Source organism: Lycium ferocissimum, chromosome 1, assembly GCF_029784015.1.
Source record: "Lycium ferocissimum isolate CSIRO_LF1 chromosome 1, AGI_CSIRO_Lferr_CH_V1, whole genome shotgun sequence".
NCBI lineage: Eukaryota > Viridiplantae > Streptophyta > Magnoliopsida > Solanales > Solanaceae > Lycium > Lycium ferocissimum.
In genome coordinates, this window is record NC_081342.1 from 4,561,557 (window position 1) to 4,584,018 (window position 22,462).

Genomic DNA, 22,462 nt, shown 5'->3' on the forward strand with positions numbered 1-22,462 from the left:
TGATTCAGTTTTTGCGCACTTATACTATTTTATAAATAACACCGCCCATGTTGTTTACCCTTCTTATAGTATGTTATTCTCTTATGGTTTAATTAAACAATAATTTAATGTTTTATGGTGAACATATCCAATCTGTTATGATGATAAACATGAATTTCATCGTGCAAGTCACATATTTTTACACTTGCTTATTTGCAGTTTTTTTCAGTTATAACTTTTTTATTTAACCATGATGTCTGATTCAATTTTGGTAGACTTAGATTATTTTATCGAGTATATAACACCGCCCATATTGTGTAACCTTCTTATATTTTGTTCTCTTGTGATTTAATTAAAGACGAAGATTAGGCGCAAACACGTGCAAGTCACGTGACTCTTTGGTTTCGTTAGCTTTGCTACTATAAATAACGGCACGATGAAGCTTGTTTTCTCCTTGAACTAGTAGCAAATGGATGATGAATATCTAGACCAAGCACTCCAATAATTGTGACAATGTCTAGTTCCTTTGTTCTTCTGGTCAATTGTTGAATTATCCTTTTAGCATCATCCTCTAAACCAACTACTTCCTCATCAATTGATGGATGATTACGTTGGGTGGAAGCCATCGCACGAGTAGTTCTTTCACCAGTCAGAACGTTCTCCAGGTCAAATTAGCTTGGTCTCTTTACTGCAGTTGGATGTAAGTATAACTAATTAAGTTAGCATTGATTGCTCCCGTTAGAATTAGATAGCAAGGAAGTCAAATTTTTAATAATCCACTGGATCTAGGATATATCAAAATTCAAAAGAATAGAATCAAATAGTGGAGAAAATATTTGGAAGGGAATTTTCTTTTTTCAAGTTCTTTTTACCCTTAGGAAAGACGATAAACTAGAGACGGTAGTTTTGGAAACTATTTAGTAACGTTTCAACTTTCTTAGTACAACCTTCAAGTGGTTACGTCTCTCACATAAGTTTTGGAAACTATTTTGTAATGTTTCAATTTTCTTAGTACAACTTTCAAGTGGTTACGTATTTCACATAAGTTTTGGAAACTATTTGGTAATTTTCAACTTTCTTAGTAAAACTTTCTTACCCTTAGGAGAGATGATAAACCAGAGACGGTAGTTTTGGAAACTATTTAGTAACGTTTCAACTTTCTTAGTACACCGTTCAAGTGGTTACGTCTCTCACATAAGTTTTGGAAACTATTTTGTAACATTTCAACTTTCTTAGTACAACTGGAAACTATTTTGGTAATTTTCAACTTTCTTAGTACAACTTTCAGGTGGTTACGTATCTCACATAAGTTTTGGAAACTATTTTGTAACATTTCAACTTTCTTAGTACAACTTTCAAGTGGTTACCTATCTCACATAAGTTTTGGCAACTATTTTGTAACGTTCCAACTTTCTTAGTACAACTTTCCAGTGGCTACGTATCTCACATAAATTGGGACACGGGGAGTATGAAAATCACCAAGTCTTGAGTATTGACATAATTTTTCTTGTGAACATAAAAAGAAATTTAGTTGAATCTATTTTTAATAATTACTCTTACCTCATACTCTACTTTCCTTTGTGATGTTATAAGCTTATTCTTCAAATTGTTTGGTTTGTGACATTATGAAATGATGAAAACGATACGATCTATTCAAATATCGTCTTCATTAGAAAAAAATACAATACAATACAATATTATATGATACATTAAGAAACAATATGTAACAATCATCCAAACAAGAGAGGAAACCTAAGAAGAAAGCTAACCTTCTATTAGGAGAGTGGCCGCAGAGAGATTAATTGCGGGGTGGTTCTTTAACTTATATGGTTTTGGAGTAGAGAAACTGAAATTGAAGAGCTAGGAGCAGCATAATTCAAGTGTTAAGAGATATAATTAATAGTTGCAGTGGGAATATTAACTTGTAAGAAAAATAATTAATATGTTTTGATATAATGTTAGATATTTATTACTCCTTCTATCCTAATTTATGTGATACACTTTTCTTTTCGGGCTTGTTTAAAAAGTTAACGATACATTTCTATGTTTAAAAATAGTTTAACTTGAAACTTCTCATTTTATCCTGAAATGATTTACAATCACATAAATATTTATAGCTTGTTTTAGACCACAAGTTTTAAAAGTCTTTCTTCCTTTATTAAACTCAGTGCCTAATCAAACTGCGTCACGTAAAAATTTGAATGCTCGATTGAATAAAAAGTGCACGTATTCTTATACTTAAAAGGAGTTATATATATTAATTTAATAAACTTTTGTCTCACTCTGACTCCACGTTCCTTTGTCACACTTTGGTCATTTAATAAGGTTTACTGGAACTTTATTGGCTTGATGGCGAAGCCATTCTGTTTTCGTTTTATTTTTGTTTTCTTCTCCTTTTTTTTTTTTTTGGTTATCTTCCTACCGCTAATTTACTTATTTCAACATTTCTTTATAGCTGACTATGTAAAGATTAGTTTTAACTAGCAATGAATTTTTTTAACTTGTGACGGTAATTAACTTACAATTTTTATCAGATTTTCAATTCATGATTTACCTGTGATTACTTGATAAATGACTTAATTGTATGGATATTTTTACACCACTTGACGTTGCCAAAAAGTCTAGAGAAGATAGCAACAACTGAAATCGTTGCAACAACGACAATGAAATTGCTTTTGAATAGGAGATATTGCCACTATTAACTACTAGCAGCTGTTTTTTTCCTAAGTTATCCACTAACTGCTTCAGAACAGTTTATATATGAAAGTTTCATACTTCAGATGTATCAAAATCTTCAGCTGATAAATGTGCACCAGACGATGTTATAGAAAATTTAGACAGTATCTTTGTAAATCAAATTTGACAAGCAGCAGCGATGGATAAATAAGATATTTCTATGTGAAGATTTTGGATTCTGAAGTCGTGCAAACTCGATGAGGCCCTTTATTTCTTAGTAATATGTTAACCTGTAATCTACGGGTACCATTGTTGTCTCAGATTAATCGTACCTATCCCATTTGAGTATTTGAGTTTAAAATATTTACTGCAGGAATATCGAGAGGGAATAGAATTTTATCTCTCAAACAACTTTGGGATAATTGTGCAAGTTTTCTGCTATTGACATTCAAAGTTCTCAAGTATGTTCTCAATTTCTTAACCATATTTGTATGTTGTATGCAAGTCAGCAGTTCTCACTATTTGCTCATATCCTGTATTCAGACGAAGTATACCAAGTATCTATAATTTAGCAACTAATATAACATCTAGTCTAGTATAATTTAGCAAAATAGACTTGGTTTTTCCGTTACTTAAGTTTGCTCTTTATTCAAAAATGAAAATCATGGTGACACAGCATATTAGGCTAATAAAGTAGGATCAAGTTGAGAGGTATTTGCATCTTGATGAGTTCAAAAAGTTCCTTATCTATCCATCAGGAAAAAAAAAAACTGGAAGAACCAATCCAGAGCGGAACCGTTCATATTGAACCTGGGAAACTTTTAACGAGAACAAGCTACAAATAAAGACAGTTATCAGCAGGCAACAAAGAAACAACCTTTTGTAAGATTGAGGATGCAAGAGATCAGAATAGGACAATGTAGTCTTATACCAGACAATTTTTGTATAAGTATTACCTTCTCAACGAAGGTAGTGAAGATGGATCAACAAAAAGAGAGGGATATTTGGGCTCCAGGCGTTCTGATTTGAGGTAGATTGAATAGGGCTATTCTAGGAATAAAAGCTAACTATATATTAACACTAAATATACTTGAGGACAGCAGGACCTGTGCCTTGTCCATGAGGCACAACGAGAGCCTTGGGGAGTTGTCGATTGCCTAGGTGCACCATTTATGTGCCTGACTAAACTCAATGAACAAATTTAGCCTCCCTCTCCCAATCAAGAAATGCTTCCAGCAGGTCACCATTTAACTTCAGCTCCTTCACATATACAAAGGGGGGAAGGAAAGAGCTGCAGAACGAAAATTTAAACCAAGACGGCAAATGGAATTGCTGGTTTCTGTTCAACTCATGCTAAGGGCTACAGTTTTGAGGCTCCTAACCAGGCCAGAAATAAATGCAGATAGGATGGAAAAAAGGAATTTGGACCTAAAAGGCAAACAGAATGCCAGTTTCTATTCCAACCCATGCTAAAAGCTATAATCCTTGATGTTCTCAGCTAAACTTAAAACAGCCCACATGTTGGCGCTATAAGAACAGAGCTACCAAAAGAACAGGCAACAGCAGAACGGATCCCAAGCAGAACACATCGCATGTGTACTGTTTTCTAAACAAGAGAAAAGCAAAATTAAGATTTCCAGTGTCTTCATCTTCTGTTCTTGCAGTCCCTCTAAACACAAGATAGTCTAGATACTTACTCATTTCTTTAGTAACAATTTGGGAAATGTGAAAAAGAAGAATCACAAACTAGCATACTATTGAAATATATATCCTCTACTTTTGATGATAAACAAAAATTATGTTTTTTATATTGAAACAGATATCCTCCTATTTTTTGTTTATCAGTACAGACAAATATCCACCTATAAATAACCCATTACCAACAATAGGCCAAAGAAAAAAACATGAGCAGACCAAGCTAATAGAACCAATGAAACGTAGTATAGATTAAAGACAAGATGTTACAGTCAAAGTTACCTAGAACTGGAAACCAATCCTACAATTCCATCTTACTCCAAGTAAACAAACCCTAAAACTGATAGTCAACCAAGCTTTGACAACTAAATAATCATTCACATCCATGTCGTGCACCAGAAAAACCATGGAAGCAGTTTTCACAGGTAATGCAACTACAACTTCAGATCTAACTAACTCTATCTCACTGTTGGTCTTGTTAAATTATGTTAACTACCTCATCTAAAGCTTAAACTACTAGATAGAAAGACACTTTATTTATTTTGGTCTGCAATACACCTCCTCACATGCACGCACAATTTTTTATTGGACCAAGCACATGAAAACATTTGACCCTTCCCATTTACCCACAACAGCGGAGCCGCCCCAACCAGGCAGGTGGTCACGTGTCATGACGCACTCTTAGCACAACAAATCCACTTTGAAGTTGAAGGTTTAACTCTTTGAAGTTCCTTATCTAATTACGGATGGATCATCTTCATTTATTGGTTTTAGGTTTGCAACATATCTCTAGCACAAAACAATCACTATGCAAACTATGAGAAACATCACCATTCTCTTTCCCAATAGAGAATCCAACTCCGTCAACGAAAGATGAAAAGCCTCAATCTTTTCATCGATTCAACTCTCCGCATCCGAAAGTTCCAACAACCAATTTCACCAGTTAAACAATACTAATTATACTAACCAACTCAAAATTTTCGTCAAACTCAACCATATACTAATGAAAAAAAGAACCTAAATAAACCTTGAAATTCAAACAATAGTATAATTCCCTCTTGGTCTAGTATTCAAGATCAACAACAACATTCCCAGTGCAATCCCACAAGTGGGATCTGGGGAGGGTAGAGTGCACGCAACCTTACCCCTACCGTGGGAGGTATAGGAGTTGTTTCTGATAGACCCTTGGCTCAAGGCAAGCAAAATGAAAGCAGTTCGGAAAAAGAACAGTTATTACAACAAAATTATACGATAATCGAAATACAAGAAACATCAGATAGTAATGGAAATCGAAGGACACAAAACTACACAAGTAATGCAAAGTATGGTTGGTCTAGTATTCACCATCTCAAATCATTAATGGCAATGCAGCTATCACTTCACATCCAAACTAAATTTCACCATTCATCTCTAGCACATAAATTGTTCCCTTTTCCTACCTAAACTATCATTATCTATGTATTAAAACACATCTCAACTATCAGTTATTCCCTTTTCCTACCTGAACTATCACCAACGTTCAGGTCGGAAAAAGGAACAACTAATAGTTGAGGTGTATTGTAATACATAGATATGGTGATAGCTAGGGGTCTGAAACTCGCGAAAAAGTGATAGTTCAGGTCTATTTCCAACCATTATCTACGAAATTCAACTACATCAAAGAAGATAAAATCCGCAATTTTTCACATTTTCAAATCTCTCCATTTCGAAGATTTCACCAAATCCAATTTCATCAATTCAACAATACTAGTTACATTAACCAACTCAAATGAAGTTAAGATTACCTACATCAATCATGAAAATTCAAACAATAGTATAATCCCCTCGTGGACTATCCGATAACAACGAACCATAAGGCGAATCCTCTTGATCTTCAGGAGCCCTAAGTGCACCATGAACACACAAAATCACAACTCCAAATCCAATCGAAACAACAATATTCATCCAAATCTTAGCAACGAACAACGCAACAAACGTAACCAAACTCAAAAACCCTAACACGAACTTATCATCAATATCGTAACCAAACAGCTCCAACGGCTCGTTATTACGTGAGAAGTAGAGGTAAATCCAACCGGTAAAGATGATTAGGAATAACACGAGTGAAATTGGACGGGTAATTAAGGAGATTAAGAGGATTATGAGGGTGATTAGTGCGTAATTACCGGCGAAGTAACGGAGGTTTTTGTTGATACGATAAGTTGCATCGGAGAATGAGATTGGGATGCTTAGGGCGGCGGTATCGATGAATGACGGCCATGGTTTGACGGTGACGGCGGTGGTTGTGACGGTGTCCGGTGGTGGAGATGACATCGGAAAGTTTGATTTTTTTCGGGTCGGGTCGGGTCGGGTATTCGGATGTGATTCGGTAAATGAGGAAAGGTGAAGTTATACTACAGGCGGAACCAAGGATTTATGGTTTTCTATTGCTTGAAATATTGATTTGAAAAAAGGCCCAAATTAGTCAACGATCTTTGCGAGTAGACTTAAAACTATTGCAAGTAATTGCATGGTTTGTCCTTCAAATGAATTGGTCTTTATTTTTGTCCTTCAAATGAGTTGGTTTTTAATCTTTTAATCCGCAACTTTGATATTTGGACCTTCAAAATCGATATAAACTTACTATACGTAGACATTTGCCAAAACAATTCGTCTACAAAAACTTATCTCATATACTTGGCCAAATACACTCATCTCATATGTATTTGAGCATAGCTAAATACACTCATCTCATGCTCATACACATTTGGATATATTATGAGATACAAAATGAGCGTATTTGATGAAAAATAAACTCAAATACAAAGAGAAGAAGCTAGAAAAATATGAAGAAAAAAAAATAATGGTCATGAACACGCCCAATAACTACTTCGGTGTCTTGATACATATGACGAAATTTGTCTCTATTTTGTGAAAAATATATTGATCTTTGATTTTACCCCTCATAACAAATAAATTTTTCGCTTAGAAGAAGCTACACCAAGTAAAAATATTACGTACAAAGGTGATCGCTCTGTGTCATTTGCACTTTTGTCTCTATTTTGCGTTGATCTTTGATTTTACCCCTCATAACAAATAAATTTTTCGCAAGTCATAAGTTTATAGTTTCGCATCTTGCGATGCCTGCACGACTTCAGTTTCTACAAAAAAACTGATTCGTGTTTAACGATAGTCAGTTGATTAAAAAATATAAAAAGTGAACGAATCATTTAATAATGATTCTTCAAAATTTGACATATAATTACTTGAAATCCAACTTTAAAGAGAAGGCTTCAAAAACTTTTGCTGGTCCAACGGGTTACAAACTTTATCCCATTTTAGACCTGATTGATCAAAGGTTCATCGCTTGACAATATAAAGGAGGATTGACGAGTTTTATCTTTAGAACCAAAAGAGGAAGAAGACTTACTTTTGTTATTTTATTATTAATACAAGCAGAGTAACGTAGAGGTATCCAAAGTTGAAATGTTCGATTCCTTATATATTCCATTCTTTGAATATATCAAATGAACCCAAAAAGTTCACCAAGAGCACTAGTCAACTAAAATGGTTTGTAATTTAAAGTGTTCCCTTGTTTTTAAGTTAAGGACACGCCCCACGACTCCATTGGTGCGTGACATATAATAAAAAAGAAGTCAAACACCAAAGTGACGTATATTAGACACTTCGTGAAATATTTGATGCATAAAAGGTTGTAAGTAAAGAAGGGTGATTTTTGGCTACAAGCTCAGCAGGGGTAAATTATGTATTAGGCCTTATATATATGTACAAAGTTGATTGCATAAAGGTGATAAGTAATAACTTAATTAACAAATGAAATTTCTTCGCAACATACAACACGAGGGAAAATCAGACTTTGTATAGCTTCGGCAAATTTACTAAGTGCAGAATTAATGGCATGTCTCCTTTTATATAAGAAAAATGTTGGAAAGTAAATAAATGAACCAATCTCATAAGCTAAAAGAAGCAAAACTTGTGAACTGTATGCATCTTTTCAATCAATCAGTTACAAGTCTCAAGTATATGTCATAACACTATCTAGCTTTTGCAGTTTCATAGCTTATAATTTGTCAATACAGTAGGGATGCACTTAACTACTAAAGAATATAATGAGAAAAAACAAAAAATACAAAACAGAGAGGGAGGGGAGGAGGAGGGTGACAGCACTGTACAATGTGCAAAAAGTCGACAGCAGCTACGCTAACAAAAAAAAGATTCAGAAAAGCAAAAAAACACATATACAAGATATGATTATCTAAAAGCTATAATAATCATACAAGCTTATCTGATGTGCTCAAGATTCTCCAAACATCTTGTCCTGGATGATCTGCCCAAGTTTCAAGTACAGAACTTGCTGCTCCTCAAAGGTCAGGTTCATTATTATCTACATCGTATAGAGTAAGTATATCAGCTACAATGGATATACTTCAACAAGAAATTTACTGGACTTTATGTAACTTGAGACGCATACCTGATCCAAGATCATCTCAACTGACAAGTTCTGAGGCGCCACAAAAGACTGATGATAGATATATGCGAAAACAGCCATCACCATCTGCATGAACATACACATAAGAAGATATCACAAACTGATAGTTCAGATAACTAGTAAAAAGCACTACTAACAGGCCAGAATAGGAGTAGGAGAAATCGATCGTTCTGAGGAAATACTAATCATATAACAAGGTACGATCCAAACATCAGGATACAGCATCTTTTATTTTCTTTCCCTTTTTTATGGCCTAAACTCTCCTCTTTTTGCCCCTCCAAACCACCCCCCACCCCCCCGCCCCAACCACCACAAATATTATGTTCTTGAATTAACTTAGATGCCCAATTTCATGCAGCCGTGAAGTCAAAGAAACTTAGAAGACAATGAGACTTCTAGGGGGTGTCAAATGGGCGGGTTGGGCTGAATTTGGGCGGGTCAAAATGGGCTAAGTTTATTTTTTTCATAATTTTTCTTTGTTTAATTTTTTATAATTCTTTGTTTATTCTTTTTATAATTTTTTTTTTTTTTTAATACCGTGGTGTCCGGGTCATCTTGCGCCACCTCGACTAATTCCGCTGGATACCTGCCCCCGCGCCAACAACAGGTACTTGGTAACTCTGTCCACCAAGGCTAGGGCAAATAAGAAGAAATCACCTAGTGTTTTTTGTCTCTCTAAGATATGAACCCGAGACCTCATAGTTCTCAGCTCACTTCATTGATATTAGGCCACACCCTTGGGTGCATAATTTTTTAAGTACTTAATAAAACTATTCTCAAATATTAAAAAATGTCTTTTTGAAAACATTTTGATAAGGTTTTTATGGGTAAATATAAGTTGGTAATACCCAATTTTTGGCTTTTAGCTTATTATATCAGCCCAATATTTAGATGAGCTAAAATGGGTAGGGCTAAAATGAACTGAGCTAATAATTGGGAGGGTCAACTTGAGCGGGTAGGGAGGGTCTTGTTTTCATGGGCTTATTTTGCCACCCCTAGAGACTTCATACCTTTCCCCAAATAGCAGTCCATAAATTGTGTCCGACATAATGTGTATAGAGAACAATATATTATTTAGCTCACCTGACAATCCATTCTATCTGTCATGCCACCATGTCCAGGTATACTATCACCAAAATCCTACAGCACAGAGAAAGGGGAAAAAAAGAACTTGATAAATGCAACATAGTTTTAATGATCCCACTAAGGCACCTATAAAACAAGACGGAATAAATATTGAACCTTGATCTTGAAGGCCCTCTTAAAGCCACTAGCAAAAAAGCCTCCAAAAGGCGCTATGATCGATGCAAACAAGCCAAGCCACACGGCATGCCATTGCACAGGCAAAACAGAGATCTCTCTCCAAGGAAACTGCAGGATTAAGAATTACTGATGTTTATTAGGCCAAGCTGAATAACAACACAAGCATAAAGAAGAAGAGGAAAATAACTTGATTTCTTTTTTTTCTTTTTTTTTTTTTTTTTTTTTTTTTTTTTTTTTTTTGGTGGGGGGTTGGGGGTGAATCACTGGATGTTAGGACAATCAAAAGAACCATTTCCAGTTGTATCTCATGAACCCGTATTATTCAACACATCTCCAAGAAAAAGTACTACTATTTCAAGACTCGATATTTAAGAAATTTTACGTTTGGACAATATTTGGTTGAAGTTGAAAAAGAGTATTTGTGTGTGGATATGAATTGGAAAAAAAATTTAAAGTTAAAACATTGAAGTTTAGTGAATGAAACCATTGTGTCAATACTCTTCTCAAACCAGTTTTCGAACTTCAAATTCTCTATTTCAAGTTGAAGTTGAGATAATGAACCAAATCGTAAAACAAATATTGATTTGAAAATAATATTCCAATTTGAAGTTGAAAAATAGGAAAATAATTTTCATCGCTAATCGGGGAAATTATCATTCACGATTTGGTTCACATAAAATCTAGTCAACAGACAGTTTCACAAATAATATTTTTATGATGGTGGATTCCATAAAATCTAATCTACATGGATTTAGTTATTTCACACTAGCTTCAACATACTTTGAGAAAGAGAACTCTGCCTAAACCGACACTCCATCCTCCAAGAAGTAAGGAAAGAGCTTGAGAACCAACAATAGTTGAAAGGGGGAAAGAGACGGCCCATCATTTGAAAAGATACAAGGTTTTACCAAAGTCACTAGAATAGTAAAATATGCTAGTAGTGACAGAGCAAAAGAGAAAAACTGCAAATGTCCATGTTTGACAGAAATTCACTTACCCATGCAGGAAACCACTCTGGGACAGTAAAATAATCTGGTTTAAACAGTGGATCAGGATCACAATCAAGCCACCCAGTTGATAAATCCTGCATTAAACAACATGGAATTTATGCTTTCCAAAACAGAGGAGCAAATCCCCAAGCCAATTGGGAGAGACATTAACCTAAAATATTACCTTCCTAGGGCATGTTAGCCATTTGAAGCGACCAAATATATTGGCAAGCTGCACATTAGCACGCAACGAAAAGTAATTAGCAGAATTTGAAACAAGCATACACCCCTCTCAAATTCATTGTTTTGAAGACAAATATGTAGTAGGTGCAAGAAAAACAAGAGAAGGGAAGAGGAGAGTAGGCAGATAATTGATGACAACAATACTAGACATAAAATTCAAATGTTAAATTTAAGAGAGACTAACTAAATACTAACATTATATCTAACATTTTAACTCATTCACACTAACACGACCCTCAAAATAAAGGTGAGGAAGCCAACATTGAGTTAGCTTATTCCAAACATACAAAGTAAATAGTTGTTTGCATGATTGCAGGCAGAGGCGGACCTACATGTAATGGTGGGAGTGCACGTGCACTCCCACCCTTTGGAAAAAATTATGTATATATATATGTGTATATACTTTGAAAAACTAGTATATATTTAATTGTGCACTCTAACAAACGAAAATGTCTTTGGGGCATGGTGGTTGCAACTGCTGCTTCCCTTAAATGTCACCCCGATCGAACCCGAATGTCACTTTTAATTATTTTTTTTAACTTATTTTAGGAAAACAATAAGCGTTAAATGAGCTGGCCCAGATTCGAACCTGCACTATCACCACATGTTGCACAGCCTTAGCCACTGAGCTATCTCTTTCATCTGCTTCACTGTGTTAAATTTTATTTATTACACATATTTGACCTATATACTTGTATTTTCGCCACCGCTACACTATTAGTGACCGGTCCGACACAGTATTATCCCTCAGTCGTCATTAAAATTTTTGTTGGTGTTTATGTTAAGATAATAGTGCCCCCGACGTCTTAAAATCCTGGGTCCGCCTCTGATTGCAGGTGAACTTGCCGAAAAATTCTCCAAAGGTACTAATCACCAGCATATTAAGTTATTGAAAAGAGGCAAGAATATTAAGTTACAGAGGAAAAGAAAAAGAAAAAAAAAACTGACTGACTGAACCGACAGTATACACAATTTGCTGATAGGCGAAAGCTACTTGTGTCTCTGCCAACATTGTATAGGCTCCAGATATCATGTGATAAAATTAAGAGGGAAAAATAAGTAGAGAATTTGATGACAGTAGACACAAGACACCCTTTTATGGGAGGTACACTCCGCATCTTATATTTGGCCGATGAAACTAACTTAACAATATTAATTAACAGTTAGCACTAACTCTACCATTAAAACAACCTGACATTCTAACAGTTGAATAGATAAATATTTGCAGAAACCAGAACAAAATTTGATCATGAGAAATCAGGAGCATGTTGTATTAGATAGTTATTTTTTGAGGTAAGAATAGATATATTGATATAGTTTACTCAATAATAACATACAAATAGGACCAATGTTCACTGTCATCAACTCCAAACTTGAGACAAATCCATGAATTTCTTTTACCAAAATACACAGCCACTCACCAGAAATGCGGAGATAATGGTTGTTACTGAAGCTCCAATAAATCCCTCCCAAGTTTTCTTCGGAGACAACTTGATCAAAGGAGTTTTTCCAAAGAAGAATCCAAATAAATAAGCAGCTATGTCATTGATGACAATGAGCGATGCTGGAAGAAGGAACCTGCATTATAGTAGCCCTTTGTTTGAAATACTATATCCATATCAAATAATTTTGCATTATTTCAACTTAGCATCCCAAAAAAGGCGAAAAAGAAGCAGAAGAAGTTCCATATCCCTATTAAATTTTGTCGCAAGCTTCAGCGAAGCAAAAAAAAAGGGAAGAAATAATGAAACACAAACTAGACAATGGCCAAAAAATATGCGGTATTATGTGGCAGTTCCCAATAACATAAAATAAGCCCTCTATCTTTCGACAAGACATATGCATGTTAAGGAAAGAAAATAGAACCTGAAGTTGGTCACAATGATTACTTGCCAAAAAAGAGAATGGCACAATTAGTAGAAGTGGAGGGCGGACTAGAGGCTCTAAAGAATAGTTTCAGCAGTAAAATAACATAAAATCCCGACAAGTGAAAGACAAAAGATATAGAAAATCTATTCAAAATGGAAGAAATATATTTAAGCTGTCTTACCAGAAAATTCCCTCGAAAATATTGGCTACTGTGAAAGAGGACTGAGTAAACACCACAATCAGAATCATATGGGTCCAAGCGTACTGGCCAAATTGATATTTGTACCTCCTCTTCTTCAGTGTCAGAATGAACCACATAAAACCTGATTTCAAATGAAAGGAAAAAAAATAAGTATCACAATCATGCATATAACGAAAAAATAAGGAAGGAAAACATTAGCAGGACAACACTAGACTGAACAATATGTGATTTGATATGTCTTGGACTTTGTAAAATGGAAAAGTCATTGTCAATGTTGCAACAATTAAATCAAGAACATGATAAAAGTACGAACCTGCAATATACAAGAAATAACACGTGACCATGTGATACTTGATAAATTTGCTAACAAGCTTGTATAAAAATTTGTCTGAAGTAACCGTGTTGACAAGCCTCTGGCTTAGGATGCGTCCATATACATACAGCATTGCTGTTAAGAAAAAGTGCCTGGAAAAAATAGTAGAATAAGCTAAAACAGAAACGAGAACCTGTAAACACTAAGATATTGTATCAATCTTGCAAAAAAAATTGCCAAGCTTCTCAAACTACATTGTACAGATATATATATATCACTCGTGAAGGAACTCGACAGAGACCCAATTTAGGTTAGCTGGATTTTGAAACTGGTAACTCTGTATTCCTCAGCATTAAGGGTATGCTGGCCACCTCCAAAAAATTTACACTTCCTGAAAGTAATTACAACAAACCTAAAAAGTTCACTAGCTGAACTTCCTCTTCTATATCTTGCTCTTTACACCAAAAACCTAAAGAAGTGATGACCTTCCACTTGATCTTCACTAGCTGAACTTCCTCTTCTATATCTTGCTCTTTACACCAAAAACCTAAAGAAGTGATGACCTTCCACTTGATCTTCTGTAATGTACATTCTTTGCCTTCAAAAATCCTTTCATTTCTTTCCTTCCAGATGTTCCACCAAATGCAAGCAGGTACTGTTTTCCAACATATCTTTTGACTCTTGCTCCCTCCCCTTCTGACCCAACAACTTAGAAGATCTGCAGTGTGTTCTGGCATCGACCAGTTCACCTTGGCCAAGTTGAAGAATAATGCCCAGACTTGTGCTGTTACTCTACAATGAAGGAAAAGATAATTGTTTGTCTCTAAGGCCTCCTTACATAGTGAACACCTTGAAGCAATGCAAATTCCTCTCTTCCGTAATGCTTCATGAGTCAGGCATGCCCTCCTAGCTACCAACCATGTGAAGCACTTCACCTTTGTTGGTGCCACAGTCCTCCATATAGATTTCCATGGGCCTGGTGTTCTCCCTGCAATTTCAGTCAATCCCTTGGTATACATTCTGTTCACAGAAAACAGATCATCATTATGATGTTTCCATATCATCTTGTCTGGTTCTAGATTAGTTCCTGTAAATCCACAAATTGTTGTCAACATTACTGCTACCCATGTTATTTCCCAATCATTTAACAATCTTCTGAAGACTAAATTCATCCCTGAGGAGACCACATCTCCTCTATTCTGCCATCAGGATTGGTGCATATAGAAAATAGTCCAGGAAACAGAACTTGCAGAGTCCCTTGTCCACTCCAATTCTCCTTCCAGAAAAGGATCTTGTCACCCCTGCCCACTTTATACTTAGCATTTGTCTTCAAGGCCAACCAGAAGGCTCTAATGGTCCTCCATACCCCCACACCATAGGTATCTGTCACTTCATTTGTACACCATTGTTCAGCTTGGCCATACTTATGTTGAATCACTTCTTTCCACACAGTGTTGTCAAAAGCGCTTAAGCCCTAAAGCGAGGCTCAAACATGTTGAGCGCTTCGCCTCGCTTTATGTGAGCTTCAGTGTCATCATCAAGGATCTAAGACACACCTTACCTTGCCAATGGGCCTCTCTTGAAGAGGTGACACTAGATAATTGATATTTCACTTTATCGTAATGTATTTACGAATTCTTTGTCCATATATTTGTTATTCGTGCTTATTATTATTAGTCTTGGACTAAACATATGTATATTTGTATTTTTGTACCATTGCGCCTTTTTTCATGAAAGCCCACGCTTTATTTGCGCTTTGCGCTTAAAGCCCCACCTGATCTCAGAGCTTTTTTGCGCTTTTCGCTTTTGATAACACTGTTTCCACAATGCTTGGTCTTCCTGATTATATCTCCAAAGCCATTTCATTAGCAAGCATTTATTCTGCAGCTTTAGATTTTTCACCCCCAAACCTCCATCCATTTTGCTTTGTTGAACTGAATCCTAGTTAACCAAATGGATTTTGTTGGATTTAGCTGGATTTTGTTGGAACATTCAGGACAATAACCACATTTCTCATACCTTAAATTGCAAGTATCCTAATGGATGTACCAAACTTATTGAAGCTTTAGAGTAAGCAGTACCTGTAAAGCTTGTCTTATTTCTTCCATTTTCTGCACAACTCTCTAGTGCCTTCAAGTTGACAGACTCACAGAAGCATATGCGGTGTTAGCCATAATATGTTGAGAAAAAAATCTTCCCTTTCCATCCACCAACAGACTTTGTCTATATTTTATTCTAAATAATTGACAGACTTTGCCTATATACCTCCCCAGTCAACTCATATGATTCCCTTCTAGGTGCGAATAAGTTCCTTTCTCCATTCTGAAATTTGTGTTTTAGTTTCAATTCAATCACCTTTGCCGCCACTGTCTACTAGGATAAATTATAGGATGATTAAGTTGAAACAGAACATTTCATGGCCTTCGCCGGGCTTCACATCAACTTCTCAAAAAGTGTTCTTTGTAAATCAGGTTGCAAACATTCGCCAACTACCTAGCATCCTACAATACAACACTGGTTCTCTTCTCACGATATATCTGGGATTACCTTTAGGGCAAAGGTACAAATCGATCAATATATGGAATGGAGTTCCCGAGAAGATGGAGAAAAAATTGGCAAACTGGAACTGAAACATATAGAGCGGTTCTTTATGTCTCATCAAGTGGGAAATGCTATCAGAAACAGGAGAACGGGAGTCTTGGGATTAAGAACTTGAAGTACTATAATGAAAGTCTTATTTTGAAATGGCATTGGAAATTCAACAAGTAGCACATATGAAGAAGATTATTGGTTGAACAGATCAGTTTGTGTAATCCTCAGTTCACCAAAGAGCCAATAGCACAACCTAGAGTACCTATTACCTAAGTCTCAAAAATGACAGTAGTTCTTGCAGTGTTAAATGCTGAAAATTCTTACACAGAGAAGAACTTAACTCAGAGGTTCAAAGTACTTGCATAGCTTGAATTTCATGTAATAAAGTCTGAACAAATCAAAAGGAAATATATTGAGATTCTCAAGATTGCGTAAAACAGTGTACACAGGATCATCAAAGTTCCTAGATATTTAAGGAACTTGAATTTTTTAGGATCAAACCTTAGAAGATATTTAATTGAACCAAAGAATAAGTTTCAAAGTACTTGCATAGCTTGAATTTCATGTAATAAAGGCTGAAAAAATCAAAAGGAAATATATTGAGATTCTAAAGATTGTGAAAAACAGAATACATAGAATCCTCAAAGTTCCTCGATATTTAAAGAACTTGAATTTTTTTAGGATCAAAACTTAGAAGAAATTAACTGAACCAAAAGGTATTCTGACCACAACCTGCCAACCACTACAAAAATTGCCTTAAAGAGAAGTAAAAATAAAAAAGGGCAGCCAGGTGAACAAAGCATCCCGCGTTAGCAGGGTCCAGGGAAGGGTTGTAGCCCAAAGGGTGTGATGCAGGACAGCCTACCCTAATGCAAGCATTAGTGGCTGCTTCGACGGCTTGAACCCGTGACCTATAGGTCACACGAAGCTTTACCGTTGCTTCAAGGCTCCCCTTCTTAAAGAGAAGTAAATATATAGAACAAAACATATGGGCTTTAGAAGAAGTCTAATGGCAAAAGAAAATTTAGCAGGAAAGTAATTAAGTAAATACAAGAATAATTTTGCTCACCAATTTAATAGCCTGAAACCAGGAAGTTGCTTGTCTTCGTGCGCTTTCCTTAGTAGATTGAACAACTCCTTTGCCATAAAGATTTGTATAACTACTATCATGGCCCATATATAAAGATGTCCCATGTAAATGATGAAAGCAAAACCACCAATCATCCAGAGAGTTGAATATAGACGGATCAACATTGACCTATATTTGCTCCTATCGTCAACAAGCAAATGAGCTCCATTTGCTTTGACAACCTCCCCAGGAACCTGAAATTTCAGGAAGATGGAGAAAAGGAACCTCAGAAGAAATTCAGACCCATAGCCTCTACAAGATTCCGAACCAAAACCTAGTATTTTTTATCCAATTTTTATGACACTCTTTCCTTTTCGAGACAGTCTAAATTGTTCGACAGCAGATAATTTTATTCTATAGTCTATACCACTTTCAAAATTTCAAGAATTGAAATAAATTTAACTATTCAATTTAAAAGTTAATGTAATGTTTTCTCTATCAAACAAATTTTGAACCATGACTTAAATATTTTTTTTCACTACTACAATACAATACAAAAATCAAGTTAACGTCTTAACGCTTTATTCAGTCAATAAAGTAATATAAAATGGAACAGAGGATAGACTACTTCTGTCAAAAGGCACATTAACTCTCTATAAACCGCTCCGTTCTGTAATTATAAAATGGATCCAGTCACAAAAAAATACTGAAAGAAAAGGGAAGTCACCTCATTTGATCCTCTTCGACGACGTAGCCGTGGTGTTCCTGGGGCACCAGAATTACTATCCTTTTGCATAGCTTCAGTATCAAATCCTTACTTCACTACTAATGCATGAATACTTAAAACCACCTAGAAAATATTAAAAAATAAATAAATAAATAAATAAATAGAAGCTAAAGTAGTTAGAAATGGCCAGAATTCAAACAAATTGATGGGATTTACAGAGAACAATATATAAATTAAGGATATACACAAGGCTCAAGGATACAATGCATACAACATAATTTCAGTTACGCCATTGAAAATGCAGCTCTGTTAAAGAACTACACATTAAAAACAAGGCATAATACATAAACAAGCCCTCAAACTTGGCCTCAGCTGGCAAGTATGCCCTCCAACTGTGCACAAGTAGGCACCTCAACTTGTACAAAGTTGAACACGTGAACACAAATGCTGACGTGACACATAAGTTTTGGAGGAGTCTAGATGATCATTTTGTAAGTTGGAGTGTTCAACTGACAAAGTGGAGACAAGTTGAGGTGTCTACTAGTGCACACCCAAAATTGGAGGGCATACTTGCCAGCTAAGGCTATGTTTGAGGGCTTGTTTATGTATTATGCCTAAATACAAAGAACAAGTGAAACTTCAAACCTTTATGAACCCCACTCAAGAAAATCAGCTAAAAATTTCAAGAATTCATGAATCTGAATCAATACAAGTAGAAAAACACTCAAACACTGCAAAAAAATTGAATCTTGATTAGCAAAAGCAACAATTTACACAGTTTCAATCAAAAAGCAGCAACAAAACACTCAAAGGGTCTTCTTTAACCATAAAAAAGAACAATATCCTTTTGCATAGCTTCAGTATCAAATCCTTACTTCACTACTAATGCATGAATACTTAAAACCACCTAGAAACTCTTAAAAAAACAAATAGAAGCTAAAGTAGTTTTTTTTTTTTTTTTTTTTTTGAAGTAAGACGTTTCCATTAAGAAAGGCAACTGGAAGGTGCCATTTTACAAAGTAGCTAAAGTAGTTATACATGGCTTAAAACAAATTCATGGCATTGTATAAATTAAGGATATGCACAAGGATACAGTTACATCCAACATAATTTCAGTAACACCATTTGAGAATACAAAGAAGGTGCATTGGCATCTAATGACAACTGCAAGTTCAAACCTTTATGAACCCCACACAAGAAAATCAGCTAAAAATTTCAACAATTCAATAACCCCAATCTAGACAAGTAGAAAAACACTCAAACATAGCAAAAAAATTGAATCTTGATTAGCAAAAGCAACAATTTACACAGTTTCAATCAAGAATCAGCAACAAAATACTGTTTTCTCACAGGGTCTTCTTCAACTATCAAAAAAACAAATTCTTTAATATAAACAAGTCAAAAAAAAAAAAAAAGCAGTCAGTGGCAAAAAAACACAGCCAATTAAAATTTAAACATATATTGTGTAGAGAGGAGAAATTAAAGATATCGAACCTGTGAAATATGAACTCCTAAAGTGAGGGAATGAAGGGCTTTCCTTTTTTGGCTAACATTTGGAGGGTAAATTTATTTTGGGATTATAACAAGATAATTGAAATTTAGATATTTATAGAAACCCAACCTCTTGAATATTCCTGATTTTAATAATGGGCTTAAAACAATAACAATTCCTCAATTAAAAGATATATATACTGAAAGAATATAAGTGGCATCACTGTCTTTATTCCCAATGCTTACGATAAAAACAAAAACAAAAAATCAAAAAAGCTGTGGTATTAATTAGGAGGAATATTTGATTAATTTTATTTTTATTTATGTCTAAGTTATAATTACTGTTCATTAAATATTTATTCTTTTTATATGTCATTTAAATTCTACTAAGGGGAGAAAAAAATTGTGTATTGAACTATTAAAATGATAAATAATTTGATATAATTATTTTTATTAATCACGATAAATAATTTGAGACGGAGAAAGTAACTGGATAATCAAGGGCCAGACAGAATGTCAAGCACTTTAGAACTACTACTAATTAATGATTAGCCACTTGTCACATTAGGAGCTTTTGCTTGTTACAATTTCCAACTAAACCTTTAACCGTTTTTAAAAATAACAAAATTCAACCTATAATAATAGAGGAAAATGAGTTGGGATTGAAAATCTTGAAATTTACCTTAATCGATACTTAAACCTTTTTTTCTCTCACTATTTTGTACTAACATGTTTAAAATTAATTAGAAATATTTGTATCTGAATTTGATAGAATTGGATTTACTTATTTATTGGTAATTCTATTTCTTTCCCTTTCCTTTCTTTTCAAATTACTTTTTTATTTTTATTCATTATATTTGTATTTGAATTTGACAGAATTGATTTACTTATTTATTGGCCATTCTATTTCTTTCCCTTTCTTTTCTTTTCCATTTCCTTCTTTGTTTGTATTCATTTCTTTCTCTAATTAGTTTCCCTTTTTTTGTTCCTTTCTTTTTAGTGGGTTTTCAAAGGACAAATTCCACTGTAATATTATTTACTTTTTAAATCTCACATTGTCAAGGATTCCTTTATGCACTTTTAAAGACTCTGCTCTGCAATAAACGCAAGTTTAGAATCTTGTAAAGGAAAGGAAAACAAAACACGTTGGAGTGTACTTCACATGCAAAAAATATTTTAATTCATTAAGGTACAGACGAAAAGAGAACAATATCTGTTTTTTTCTATAAGGTCAGTCTATAAGTTATATGCTCTTAAAATTAATTATTTTTCCTTATAATAATAATGGATGGCCTACCCATGCACATAAGAGAAATGCTTCAAAGATATTCTTTGTCCACATCATTGACTACATGATTTCAAATTAACTAACTTAATTTGACTTTTAACAGTTAAAAAAGCTAATAAAACTACTGGTAATCAGTGGTTAGTACTCTAGACATGTTTTTTCTGGTACAGCTTCCAACTGCTAAATTTGGAAGAGTACCATCAAAGTCATATTTATATGGTGTCATCATGTTCTATTCTCGAGATTTGCGAATCTTACATTTTATTTTATTTTACTGTATATGTCTTTTGAGTGAGTTGATTTTGTAAAAAATCATTTAGTCCATATTGTTGTAGCAATAGGCTCCAATTTTTATTTATTTTTATTTAATAGGTTTGTATTTGTATTATTTAGATCCAATTCATTAAGTTACAACCATGCATTTTCTTTGCACACATATGGTTGATTCAATTTGCTTAAAAAGATTAATGTGAATATGATATATACATCATTCTGTCTAGGCAAGTCGTAGATGGGCCGCAAACTTGTCACGATTTTTCGTTAGGCCATGGCCCGGTTAAAGACGTTGACCCATGGACACGCCGAGCGTAAGATAAAATGTGTCATTTGAACCCCTCGTGCAGTACGGGCTTATTTGTACGGCGTGCTTGCATTGCTTTAAACGAGGGCGTGAGTTACAAAATTTTTTTTTTTAAAAATTTTTAATCATTAAAAATTAATTTTAACAAAAACTCTATTTTAAAATCTATTTAAATAATTTTAAAAAATTGAAAAACCCAACCCATCCTTCCGATTAGCCCACTTCACCGCCTCCACTGCCGATCTTTTTGCCTCGCTAGCCGTCGCTTCAGGAAATCTATTTAAATAAATCTCGAACAAAAAACGGCACCATTTTTTTAATTATTTAAATAGATTTTGAAAGCGGCGAGGTAAAAAACGCTTGAAAAGCGGCAACGGCGATAGCGGCGGTGAAAGGGCTATCGGAAGGATGAGTTGGGTTTTAGATTTTTTAAAATTATTTAAATAGATTTTAAAATTAATTTTTCTTAAATTAATTTTTTTTGTTGACATGACTTATTTTTATTGGTGATATTCCATGTCCTTTGGTCTATTTTTCCATGCTATAGTAATTAATGCCAATTTATTTTGTGAGGGTTGAAATAACATTTTATCTTATGTTAGAGTTAGGATATTGACGTTTGAGTTAAAGTCTAAATGAAAAATGAATGATTAGTCAATGTATGACTTTGACATAGCCCATGCAATTACCACCATTCAATCACCACCATCAATACCACCATACAACTATCAGTGGCAATCGCCGCATGATTATTAAAATTCCTGCACAACCTCTACCATCCACAACCAACACACACGCATGACAAATAACCAACAAATCACTACTACCAGCCACCATTTCTATTCTTTTAAAAAAGTGTGTTGTTTTATCAAACACATAATTTTTATAATACAATGTAAATAAAAATTTAACTAATATCTTGTGGACATAATATTGAAGTACTTTAATTTTGTTCAATTGAAGTCACATTTAAAATATTTGAAAAACAAATAATTTT

The 22,462-nt window shown here is 34.5% G+C and overlaps 2 protein-coding genes across 3 annotated transcripts; both read right to left on the reverse strand.

Annotated features, from left to right (window-relative positions):
- Positions 1-6,011: 6,011 nt before the first annotated feature.
- LOC132065726 (PRA1 family protein D-like) lies at positions 6,012-6,792 on the reverse strand. Its single transcript, XM_059459283.1, has one exon. It carries the CDS (start codon positions 6,661-6,663, stop codon positions 6,154-6,156), a length of 510 nt encoding a protein of 169 aa, XP_059315266.1. The 5' UTR covers positions 6,664-6,792; the 3' UTR covers positions 6,012-6,153.
- Positions 6,793-8,323: 1,531 nt separating this feature from the next.
- Positions 8,324-19,479, reverse strand: LOC132065807 (phosphatidate cytidylyltransferase 1-like). Of its 2 annotated transcripts, XM_059459384.1 has the most exons (12): positions 19,414-19,479; positions 18,107-18,229; positions 17,380-17,633; positions 13,719-13,870; positions 13,385-13,526; positions 12,756-12,912; positions 11,276-11,323; positions 11,100-11,186; positions 10,082-10,210; positions 9,923-9,979; positions 8,822-8,905; positions 8,324-8,734 (listed from the first exon to the last, which is right to left on the reverse strand). In XM_059459384.1, the coding sequence occupies exons 2-12, from the start codon at positions 18,173-18,175 to the stop codon at positions 8,645-8,647; spliced, it is 1,269 nt and encodes a 422-aa protein (XP_059315367.1). In that variant the 5' UTR covers positions 18,176-18,229; positions 19,414-19,479; the 3' UTR covers positions 8,324-8,644. The 2 variants fall into 2 exon arrangements, with proteins under 2 accessions (XP_059315367.1, XP_059315362.1); XM_059459379.1 differs by lacking the exon at positions 19,414-19,479 and having other exon boundaries at positions 18,107-18,798.
- Between the last annotated feature and the right edge of the window lie 2,983 nt (positions 19,480-22,462).